The 12099-nt window shown below is 38.3% G+C and overlaps 1 protein-coding gene across 9 annotated transcripts in view; it reads right to left on the bottom strand.

Moving 5' to 3' along the window:
- LOC107870618 (protein PHYLLO, chloroplastic) overlaps window positions 1-11117 on the bottom strand; it is a 53122-nt gene extending 42005 nt beyond the window's left edge. For 6 of the 9 annotated variants that reach the window (XM_016717206.2, XM_047413129.1, XM_016717204.2 and 3 more), the window contains exons 1-7: window positions 10836-11117; window positions 6582-6773; window positions 5569-5780; window positions 3411-3528; window positions 3185-3301; window positions 796-894; window positions 113-172 (exon numbers count right to left, since the gene is read on the bottom strand). In XM_016717206.2, the coding sequence (XP_016572692.2) occupies window positions 113-172; window positions 796-894; window positions 3185-3301; window positions 3411-3528; window positions 5569-5780; window positions 6582-6773; window positions 10836-10985 (948 nt within the window). In that variant the 5' untranslated portion in view covers window positions 10986-11117. Of the gene's footprint in view, window positions 1-95; window positions 173-460; window positions 756-795; window positions 895-3184; window positions 3302-3410; window positions 3529-5568; window positions 5781-6581; window positions 6774-10835 lie in introns of those variants that run through there. The other 3 variants (XM_047413131.1, XM_047413132.1, XM_016717208.2) reach the window with 3 other exon arrangements.
- Between the last annotated feature and the right edge of the window lie 982 nt (window positions 11118-12099).

Here is a 12099-nt window from a genome sequence, read left to right as displayed (position 1 = left end):
GTTCTCTAGTTTTTACGGAACAAATATGGGGAAAGATCATTTCTTGTTGAATCTCAAGCACGAGACATGAAAAGTAACTAAGAAAGAACAATTACCAGGATAAAGGGGATACCAGTTCTACCGCAGCAGGCTCAACGTATCTTCCAAAAAGTTTGTGAAGATTCCCATATACCTATAAAAGGAACTTCTCAGTGATCTTTTAAAGCAAAAACATGAGTGGAAGTGTTGATATTCATGATCAACGGTCACATGATGGAATAACCATCAATCTGTAGAATCGTTTTTTTTTTTTTTTTTCAAATTAAGAGTTTACCAGTGCAGAAAAGAATTCTAGCAACATTAACTGTTAGAAAGCACATTTGGAAAGCAGTAATGCAATGTACACAATTGTTCTTTATCAAGGAAGAGTAGACAAGAATTTGTAAAGATGGAGAAACAAGGAAGAGTTTTGAGCAAGAACCTTATGGTGTGCTTCAGCTGGAAATTGGAAGAAACGGGAGCAGCAAGAGAAAGCAAATGGAAGGAAAGAGTTCACATTGTTTAGCAAAAGAGAAGTTGGAGAGTATTAGTTAAAAGGAAGTTATGTGGACTCACACATTCCCTCATTTTTGCAATCTTTCTAAAATCTAAAAAATGTTTTCCCTTTTCAACCCTTACGAAGGAAAGAACCAACATGAAATTATTGCATTTTCTCAAAGGGGTCCGGGCAATTAGCTGGTTCTTCCATCATTTCCACTCTCTCCTTTCCTAGGCAATACACCTTTGTCATAGTGCTATCTTAAAACTTATTATTACCATTTGGACTTGTCCCTCCTTTACATGGATTTTTCTAATAGTCGCATCAATGTGATTGCTGCAGCATCCATCTTCTACAGAACTAAAGTTACGTTCGGCCTGAAGAAATTGAGAAAGGTTGAAGATATCAGTTGCACATAACATGATAAGATATAAAATAACAATACTCAAGAGATACTATTGGGCTTTTGAAAAACCAGACACATCCAATGTTCTGTTTATTATGAACAATTCCTGATAACAAGAGCAACAGGGGTCATATTTAGTCACATAGATTTATCTTCAAAAACATATCCCTGGTATGATACCCAATGCAGGGAAAGTGCTAGAGTTGTGATTCCACCAATACGAGAATGAATGTAGGACACTAGAGGTCCAACATATTTTAAGATATATTACAGCCACACAAAACTGGACAAGATTAGAATTGATCACCAGACAGATGAATCTCTTGACAATTTTAGCTATAGTTTACATAGACCTCCAAAGTCACCACCTCATAGATGCAATGCTATGATGGCTAAAGTGCCAAAGGTGGACAAGGTGGATTAAAATCTCACGTACGGGAGTTAGGATGATTTGTCAGGTTGTCTCGCTTATTCTTCTTTAATATTAGTTATACTATGAGTTGTATTTCTCTTGTAATCTCTTGTTCTTTGAGTTTGGCATTATTTCTGTTTGTGGTTTTCACACTTTGATTATCATTGCATCTTGTTATGCCTATTGTTTAGGACGTTTGTCGGTTTGTCTATAGGATTTTGCCAGGATGTTATCATTTCCGTTATTTCTTTCTCTCTACTGCTTTCGACTATCTTTTTTCTTGAGCCAAGGGTCTATTAGAAACAGACTCTCTACATCCAAGGTAGTGGTACAGTCAGTGTACACTCTACCCGCCCCAAACCCTACTTTGTGGGATTACACTGAGTATGTTGTCGTGTTGGAAGTTACCTCGAAAGACCTGTAAGTTTCCCAAATAAATGTAGAAGGCCCTTCTAGAATTATGTTTAATGTCCCTTTATTACTTTCCTGATTGGCGCCTCAGGTCGATAGTGGTCGGACCTCCACTTAGTTTCACCCAAACTTCATCAAATGTGTGAGATCAAACGCACACCTTTTGTAGCCAAACTAAACTTCGACCTTACTTTAACTAAGACCAGTACAAGGGTAGCAAATGATTAATGTATGCGATACCTAGTAGGTATTAAGGCTCAACTGTTTTGACACTTAAATTATATTAGGTAGGGATATGTTTGAGAGTTAGAGAACTTTTAGGTTTAGAGTATCCTTGATTCAGTTTAAAATGAATTATTTACCGGCATAGGACTAAATTGGCTGGAATAAGGCGGAGCGGATGTCTGAATCCCACTAGTTTAGGATTGAGTAATAGTTATTGATTGATACCCCCTATAACGATGTGCAGGAGGTCCCCTCATCTTGATGTGACTTGTGTTCTGATATATTAGAAAGTTGTCATTTATAGTTAGGAAAAACATGCTTTAAGAAAGTTGTCATTTATAGTTAGGAAAAACATGCTTTAAGCCTTTAACAAATAACATAGGTGAAATCTGATATCTCTTTAAACTTTTACTGTTATGGTTGTTGAAATAAATATACACAAGGCATAAGATAATAAGACGAGGAATTAAAAATATAATAATTTCCTTTTTCACCTTGTTATTATTATTATTTTTTTTTTTATAACTGTGGTGTCCGGGCCAGCTTGCGCGCACCTCGACTAAATCCACGGGATACCTACCACCTCCCACCAACAACAGGTACTACGTAATAATTTCCTTTTTCACCTTGTTATTTCCTTTTACTTGATGATACATTATTTCCTTATAATAAACCAAAAGTACAGTTTCTAATCTAGATGTTATGGAGAGACATGGGTTTCAGATTATCTACCTTCTCAGGAAGAAAATGGAAGAAATTATTTGTTACTAGGACAGACTTCTCAGTAGTAGTAGAACACAACTAGATTACGTGTTATGACACAAAATACACAAGGTGCGGCCAGATTGAAAGAACATTTAATCCCATGAAAGTAAGGTTCTTAAATGGGAAAGTTGACTTGAGACAAAACTCGTTGCAAGTGGCATAAGCATCCATATTTGCTTTCCTAACTCTCCTTTAGTTAGTGTGAGCACTGAGAAATTACTTTAAGGTGGCCTCTGCATATAGTAACTCATGAACTTAGCATTTCACAATTGCTCCTTTTCTTTGAACCAGTTCAATATGGCTGCTACACTTCGAGAGGAAGGATAGTTGAGTAGAAAAGAGATGACCATGATATCCCAGGATAAAGAAAAACTCTCAAGCTACAGCTGAACTGAAGAAAAACCTGAAGTCTAAAAGTCGCAGACACTACATGGAAATAGAATCTTACCTGCAAAAGTGATGACTCATACGCTTGAAGAGCCTCCTCAAAGGTACATATACAAGAGTCATTCCATGCCACCATTGCAGATAAGATAGAAGCACCTTCGAACTCCGCTAGTTCAATCTAAGGTGATATTATTTCAACACACAAAGAGCAATGAACATTACATAGAACGGAGAGAATATTCAAGGTTCAAGCTTAAGCCATGGCTATGCAAGAAGATCTCACTTACCTGGGGTACGAAAAAGTAGAATAACCCAGCTTCTTGCATCATGGAGGATGATATTGTATCAAAACTTAGGTTCAAAAACCCATAAGCCACCACTGGTGTTGATTCAACAGCACAACATCTGCAGCAGCACCAGTGTAATATTAATCTGTGATGTCTATTAAAGATGAACAGAAAATTTACACAGTTCATATGATTGTAAAGTGCCGAATCATGATATTTGTATCTCATCCTCTTTCTTAATTGATATCTGAATCACATGCAATTTTCTTCTCAAATACAGAAAGAGGGGTAAGAGAGGAACCGGCGCACTTCATTGAGGGTATGAGTCAAGAACTAACCCTTATAACTGATTTCAACTTGATTACTAACAACACCAAAGTGCAAATCAGAATTTTCAGAATTCTGGAATTACAAGGACATAATCAGAGTTTCTGCCATTAGAATGTGATAACCACCTGATGTAGAGAGTTGGGTGTCAGAGACCACTGCATGCTCCCCCCACGCCTTACCCACCCCCATCCCCACCTCAATATCTCCGTCTCTTATGGCATTTCATCTAATAGAGCACTTTGTTAATACAAAGAACAACTTCAAAGGATCCTATTGAGTAACTACTCTGCTCTGTGGGAAAAATCAAAGCTTTTTATTCATGTAGGGGTCATCGAGTAACTCACTCTAGTGGATTGTAAAAAATATTATTGAATTGTGTATCTACATTGTTACAATTGAGTCCTATTTATAGACACTATATTTTAGTCATTACATACGGTACTATATACAAATCCTATTTCTAATCTAACACACCTCTCAAACTGGTGCATACAAGCCATATGTACTTAATACGAGGACCGGTGAGGAACTTGGCGAAAATATCTACAAGCTGATTACTTGACTTCACAAATTTTGTAGCAATATCTCCGGAGTATCTATTTTGCTGACAAGGTGAGAGTCAATCTCAATGTGCTTAGTCCTCTCATGAAATATTGGATTTGATACTATATGAAAGGCCGCTTGGTTATCACACATAAGTTCCATCTAAATGATTTCTCCAAATTTTAGTTCTCTGAGCAATGGTTAATCCAAACTAGCTCACAAGTTGCAACAGTCATTGCTCGATAATCTGCTTTTGCACTAGATTGAGCAACACTTTGTTTCTTACTCTTCCAGAACACTAAATTACCTCCTACTAAAACATAATATGCGGATGTAGCATGTCTATCAGAAGGTGATTTTGCCCAATTAGCACCTCTATATCTAACAATTTGTTCAAGGCCTCAATCCTCGAAGACTAATCCTTTACCTGGAGGTTGAAGCTAACTTTATATACCGCAGAATGTGGACAATTGCATCCCAATTCCATAAATTAACTTATAACACACCCAAAAAAAAATGTCATGTCTAGTCATTGTGAGATAATTCAACTTACCACCTATATCTTCCGGGATCACTAAGTGGCTCCCCCTATCCTAGCAAGAGTTAAGCATGCAGATCCACAGGAGTGTCAGTGGATCTACATTCTATCATTCTAGTCTTCGTAAGAATGTCTAAGGCATACTTGCACTGAGAAATAACAATATCTGATCTACACTGAGCAACATCAATACCTAGAAAATACTTCGGCAAACCGAGGTCTTTGATCTGGAAAGGGTAAAAGAGACGTTGCTTTAAATTAGTGATATCATGTTGATCATCACCGGTAATAACGATATCATCAACATAGACCTTTTCGCATGATAAGCAAGGAATTTTCTCAAGCAAAGACGTGTCGCCTCAATTGTCTATAGGGAACACTCATTCTCCTTCATACATCCATTCATACAAGTTCCTCAAACAGTGAAGAAACAAGAATTTCCTCCATTAAACTTTCACTAAGTGTAATCCGTTTGGAAGAGGTTATTTACTTGTTTGCATCCATTTCCGCTTCATAATTGATTTTAAAATATCACAACCTCTTTGAGGAAAAAAAATAAATGGAACCTCAAGTTGCTCCATTCCCACCAATAATTAATTCTAATTCCGCTTTACTTCATCAAGTTGGATTCATATAAAACGACCCATGGGAGTCTGATTTGCATAGAAGTGCAAAATTGCAAAAGGAACGTAACTAGTCAATTATGTCAGAGCTGAAATTGAAGACATGATGAAGGTTAGAAATTACCTTCCAAATTCACCATACTCTTTAGTGGAAGAAAATCCCTTCAAGTTTATTGATGCACCAATTCCAAAGATCCCCCGAGCATGACTCGATACAAATGATTTACATGATGGGTTTTCCCTCTCCTTGGAAAGGAAAAATTGTGGAAATACCCCTGATGACTCGGGTTGACAGCAAAACCAATTCAAAGATTTTGCACTGGGAGGAACACCAACCTACATATAAGCAATCATCCTCTCACTAATCAAGAAAAAAGACCAACTCTATAAAAAATAAAAACATTGAAACATGAATGCACTCGTGTTGGCATGTTGGAGTGTCTGTACGGAATAGGTCCCACTACTATGTAACCCCATAGCAGTATATGTCCCAAACAACATATCATCAACTAGACACTAAAAGTTAACAAAGAAAACATGCATATAATGCACCCATAAACATTATTAGTTTAAAAGAACTCATATGATAACATAAATTAGAAATTTAATAAGTTTTCTATTTTCCTTTTTGGATCACTTCTAGATTTTAATGGCATCCTTGAGCGACGTGACGACTATGCTAACCATCATTATATCCCCTATTTAAGTGGATGCCCTCGAATGGACAGTTAAATAAGTAAAGTTGTTTAGTTGCTGCTATCTAAGACTAATTATGCAATAAGATCAGCCTAGGAGCATCACAGCTATTATTCCTCATATATTTCTAAAATTCCTTCACAGGTGCACATTACCTAAATTAAGGTGCATTTTATAATCGCTACACAAAGTTCACTAGAATCAAAGGAATAACTAGAACGAAAATAGCAGGAGCCTTTTGTTTTGACGAATTAACCTAAATAGTCAATCACCCGCTGATTAAACTAAAAATAGCTGACGGGTATATAATATATTGTATAATCCACGTATAATATGTGTATGATCGGATATACTCAGTATATAATATGTATACCGGCTAGAAAATGTAAACAGTAAATCTGTTCGCTATTTGTGTAAGGATCCCTTTTATTTTTGAAGTACCTGGAATCTAAACATGCCACTAGAGCAACAAGGAGGCTTGGCCTTAAGCTCCTCGACAGCCTCTTTAATCTTTTCCAATCCTTGTTTTAAAGTCAATGCTGGTGACAAAGTGCGAGTAATGCACGTCGAAATCAACAATGCTGCATCCTCTGGTTCCAATATTCCGTTTTCTTGCATTGAACAACGAACGACCTACATTTACATTTACAAAACACCAGAATTAGAAAAAGAAACCCATTACGAAAAAAGTTGCTAGTGCACTTTGAACTTTGCACTTTGTACCCCTTAAGAAAAAATTATTAATAAAAGTATTTTACCACAGGTCATATTAATTGACATATAAGTCTTTGGTATAGAGAAATGACTTGGAATGCAAGTACCCACTTTGTTCCTAAATAAGTGCTATTATTAGCAAACTACTAATTCCTAACAACAACAACAAACCCAGTGTATTCCCAAAAAGTGGGGTCTGGGGAGGGTAAGATGTACGCAATCCATACCGCTACCTCCGAAGAAGTAGAGTGGCTGTTTCCGATAGACCCTCGGCTCAAGATAAGGAATAGTAAACAAGGGGATGGATGACATAACAGAAATAAGGAATAAGAAATAACAAAATAGAAATCAGAGAAATACGAAATACGAGAAATAAGAGCAACACGAAAAGAGAAAATAGGAACTAAGAAAAAAGAAATAGGACACCCACCTAGTAATAACATACACTCACACACCAAAGACACCTATGTACACAGTCCTAGAATTACTAACCCGGCTACACAAGATCTCTCCTGACTGCTTGCTACAACCCACACACTCACACTAGCCTTCTATCCTTATCCGCGACCTCCACACCTTCCTATCTAGGGTCATGTCCTCAGTAAGCTGAAGTTGCTCCAAGTCATGTCTAATCACTTTCCTCCAATATTTCTTTGGCCAACCTCTACTCCTCTAGAAGCCATCCAAAGCTAGCCTCTCATACCTATAAACTGGGGCATCCACACCCCTCCTCATCACATGTCCAAACCATCTCAGCCTTCCTTCCCGCATTTTGTCCTCCACCGAAGCCACTCTCACCTTCTCTCGGATAATCTCATTCCTAACTCTGTCCACTCTAGTAAGCCCACACATCCAACGCAACATTCTCATTTCTGCTACCTTCAATTTTTGGATGTGGAAGAGCTTGACTGGCCAACACTCCGCTCCATACAACATGGCCAGACGAACTGCTACTCTATAGAATTTGCCTTTAAGCTTAAGGAGCACCTTCTTATAACACAACACTCCCGAGGCGATCCTCCACTTCATCCAACCTGCTCCAATACGTTTAGAGACATCCTCATCAATCTCACCATTCCCCTGAATCATAGACCCAAGATACTTAAAACTATCCCGACTCATCAATCTCACCATTCCCCTAAATCATAGACCCAAGATACTTAAAACTATCCCGACTCACCAATCTCACCATTCCCCTGAATCATAGACCCAAGATACTTAAAACTATTACAAACACCTGGGAGTCCAACCTCACCACCACTTCGTCCTCCTGCCTCAAGTCACTAAACTTGCATTCCAAATACTCCGTCTTGGACCTACTCAACCTAAACCCCTTAGACTCAAGGGTTTGCCTCCAATCCTCCAATTTGTCGTTTACAACACCCCTCACCCCCGCGTCTCATCAATCAGCACTACATCATCCGCAAATAGCATACACCAAGGCACCTCGCCCTAAATACTCCGCGTCAACACGTCCATCACCAACACAAAAAGGAACGGACTAAGAGTCATCCCTGATGCAACCCTATCTCGATCGGAAAATGCTCTGAGTCTCCTACTGTCGGCTTCACCCGGTTCTTCCCTCCATCGTACATGTCCTTAATAGCTCTGATGTACGCCATCGTGACACCTCTCACCTCTAAGCATCTCCAAAGAACCTCCCTCGGGACTTTATCATACGTCTTTTCCTCGTCGATGAACACCATGTGTAAATCCTTCTTCCTTTCTCTATACTGCTCCACCAATCTCCTCACCAGGTGGATTGCCTCTGTCGTCGAGCGAACAGGCATAAATCCAAACTGATTCACCGAAACGGACACAACCCTCCTCAATCTCCGCTCAACCACTTTCTCCCAAATCATCATAGTGTGACTCAACAGCTTAATATCCCTATAGATGTTGCAACTCTGAATGTCACCCCTTTTTTTATATAACGAAATCATCGTACTCTATCTCCAAGCCTCGGGCGTTCTCGCGGTCTTGAAAATGCCGTTAAACATATCATTCAACCACCTTAAACCTGCCACACCAGCATACTTCCAAAAATCCATCGAAATCTCATCAGGCCCCGTCGCCCTACCCCTCCGCATCCTACGAATCGCCTCTCTGACCTCCTCAACCTTAAAACGCCTACAGTAACTGAAATCACGACTCTCCTTCGAGTGCTCCAACTCCCCTAACTCAATGCCTCTGTCCCCCTCCTCGTTCAAAAGTCTATGAAAGTACTCCTTCCATCTCTTCTTAATGTGAACATCCTCCACCAAAACACTACCATCCTCCCCCTTAATACACTTCACTTGATCGAGGTCACGACCCTTCCGCTCCCTAGCCTTAGCAAGCCTATACAACTTTTTTTCCCTGCCTTTCTCCTCTAACCCCACATACAATCTCTCGAACGTTGCTGACTTAGCAGCCATAACTGCTAACTTAGCCTCCTTCCTTGCTACTTTGTAAACCTCCCGATTCTCTCGCTTCTCCTCTTCATCTTTACTCTCAATCAACTTAACATACGCCCTCTTCTTAAACTCTACTTTCTTCTTCACTTTTGCATTCCACCACCAATCCTCCTTATGACGTCCTGCCTGACCCCTCGAAACACCCAACACTTCCCTAGCAGTCTTTGTGATGCAGTTGGCCACCCTATCCCACATAACATCCACGTCCCCCTTGCACTCCCACACCCTCATTCCCGCCACCTTTTCCCCTATCTCCAGAGCACTAACTTGCGTCAAGCCACCTTATTTAATTCTAGGTCGACCCTCCCCGGCCCTTCTCGTCTTGCTCTTCTTGATAGACAAGTCCATCACTAGAAGCCTGTGTTGGGTCGAAAGATGCTCACTCGGAATGACTTTACAGTCCTTACATAACACCCTATCCCCCTTCCTAAGCAGCAGAAAGTCAATCTGAGTCTTGGATATCGCGCTTCGGAAGGTAATCAGGTGATCCTCCTTCTTCGGAAAGCTCGACTTCACTACCACCAACCCAAAGGCCCTCGCAAAATCCAACAGAGCAGCTCCCTCACCATTTCTGTCACCGAACCAAAACCTCCATGCACAGGTCATAGCCTCCCGGTAAGACCCCAATGTGCCCATTGAAGCCCCTTGCTATGACAATTTTCTCCGAGCTAGGCACGTTTCTCACCACCTCGTCCAAATCCTCCCAAAATCTCGCTTTTATCTCCTCTTCCAAGACTACTTGCGGCGCATAAACACTACATACATGCAGCGTAAAACCCCCAATGTCCAACTTAATCTTCATCAGCCTATCACTGACCCTCTTAACCTCCACCACCTGACCTCTAAGCTCCTCATCCACCAAGATGCCCACTCCATTCCGACGCCGTTCACTCCCTAAGTACCACAGCTTGTACCCATCCATATCCCTAGCCTTAGATCCTACCCACCTAGTCTCCTAAACACACGTAATATCAATCCTCCTCTTTTTAAGAATCTTCACCAGCTCTACGGACTTACCCTGAAGGGTCCCAAGAACAAGATTTATGTAGCACAATGTAAAAAACAAAAAATCAAGAACTCATTTCAAAAGGAAAAAAGCCAACCAAGGGATTGATATATAAAACTACTAATTCCTAGAAAACAAAAAATAATTTTACTAACTTACCCTTAATACCTTGAAAAAGATGTTAATTTCTTGATATATAAAACTCTCTTGATTTAAAGACACTGATAAAATTGGAAGAACACAATTAATATCTTCTTGATAATCTAAAATACCACTTATTTAGAAACCAAAAAGAAAAAAAAAAAGCTAAAACACCACTTATCCATTGATGTATGTGTCTTTGGTATTGAGAAATAATTCGGAAAACAAGTAATTAATGTTAGGAGTAAAACATGAAAAAAAAAAAAAAACAATCTATCTTTTTTTGAAACGTTAAAAATGACAACTAAAATTTTTGAAATATTGCACAAGTAAAAGTGAACGAAGTGAGTATTATAACACAACATGTGAGATAGCAACCTGAAAGCTTGGGGTTTTGCAGAGACGAGACCGTGTGAAGCGTCTGGAAAACTGATTGTAATGGGTGACATTGGTGATTGTATGGCGAATTGGAAGAAGAGATGGATAAAAAGGAAATGTATGAGTTCCAGTTAGGCTGTGAGACTTCATTACGTGAAAATTATTACGGTGGAAGCGGGGAGAAGACGGAGGAACACTAACGGAAATTTGATGGAAGTTTTGATATTTTTAGGAGTGAAGAGGATAAGGTGTTGGATTTATTTTTTGTTTATTTAAAAATAAAAAGAGAGAGAGGGCTATTTTAAATGAAAATCTTTCACTATTTTTTCCAAAACAAAGTTCACTTTATTTGAAGATTTTCCCGATGAAAATTTTAAATATAGCTTCAAATTATATTTAAAATTTAGAAAACACACAAAATTTTTTCAAAGATTTTAAAATTTTTTTTTCATAAATAATCTCATTTAAATTATATTTCATATTTAAATTATATTTCATATATCAATTTTTAAAGAATACATTTAAATTTAAATACTTATTCTAAAATTTGTAGTCAAACACAAGTTCAACTCAAATTTCAATTTCAAATAAAATGAAAATTTTTAAAATTTTCATGGTCGAATGCTCGATGACTTAGGAGTTATAATTTTACCACCCACAGGCCACAAGGTATATTTGGTCCCCGCTTTTCTATTCTCTCTGTTTCCTAAGCAATTGTTATGAAATATAAAGCAAAGAAGGAAGAATCGAGAGAAAAATGTGATTCTTATTTCTTTGAGGGTGAATAACAACAATGGAAAATCCCTTTATTTATAGGAAAAAACTATCATCGTCCCAAAAGTTAGATTTCTAACTATTCCACAAATAGACATTTACTATATATGGTAAAATAGACATTCACAATAAATAGTAATACATTTATAACACTCCCTCTTGAATGTGTAATTGATAGACAATACGTCTTTAGGAAGCCTCATTGAAAACCTTACAAGAAAAACTCAGTAGGATAAAATCTTGTAAGGAAAAAAAAGTACTTCGTGTATTAACTCCTTTACATCCCGATCTTGTGCACCATCTTTTTGAAAGTTGTAGTTGGAAGAGACTTGGTGAATAAATCAACCATATTGTCACTAGAACGAATCTGTTGCACGTTAATTTCACTATTCTTTTGTAGCTCGTGTATATAGAAAAGCTTTGGTGAAATGTGTTTTGTTCTATCTCCTTTTATGAATCTTGTATTAAGTTGCGCTATGCATGTTGCATT

The sequence above is a fragment of the Capsicum annuum genome, chromosome 5 (genome assembly GCF_002878395.1).
Source record: "Capsicum annuum cultivar UCD-10X-F1 chromosome 5, UCD10Xv1.1, whole genome shotgun sequence".
In the NCBI taxonomy this organism is placed as follows: domain Eukaryota; kingdom Viridiplantae; phylum Streptophyta; class Magnoliopsida; order Solanales; family Solanaceae; genus Capsicum; species Capsicum annuum.
The sequence above is the reverse complement of the archived record's forward strand: the minus strand, read 5'-3'. Positions and strand labels throughout refer to the sequence as shown.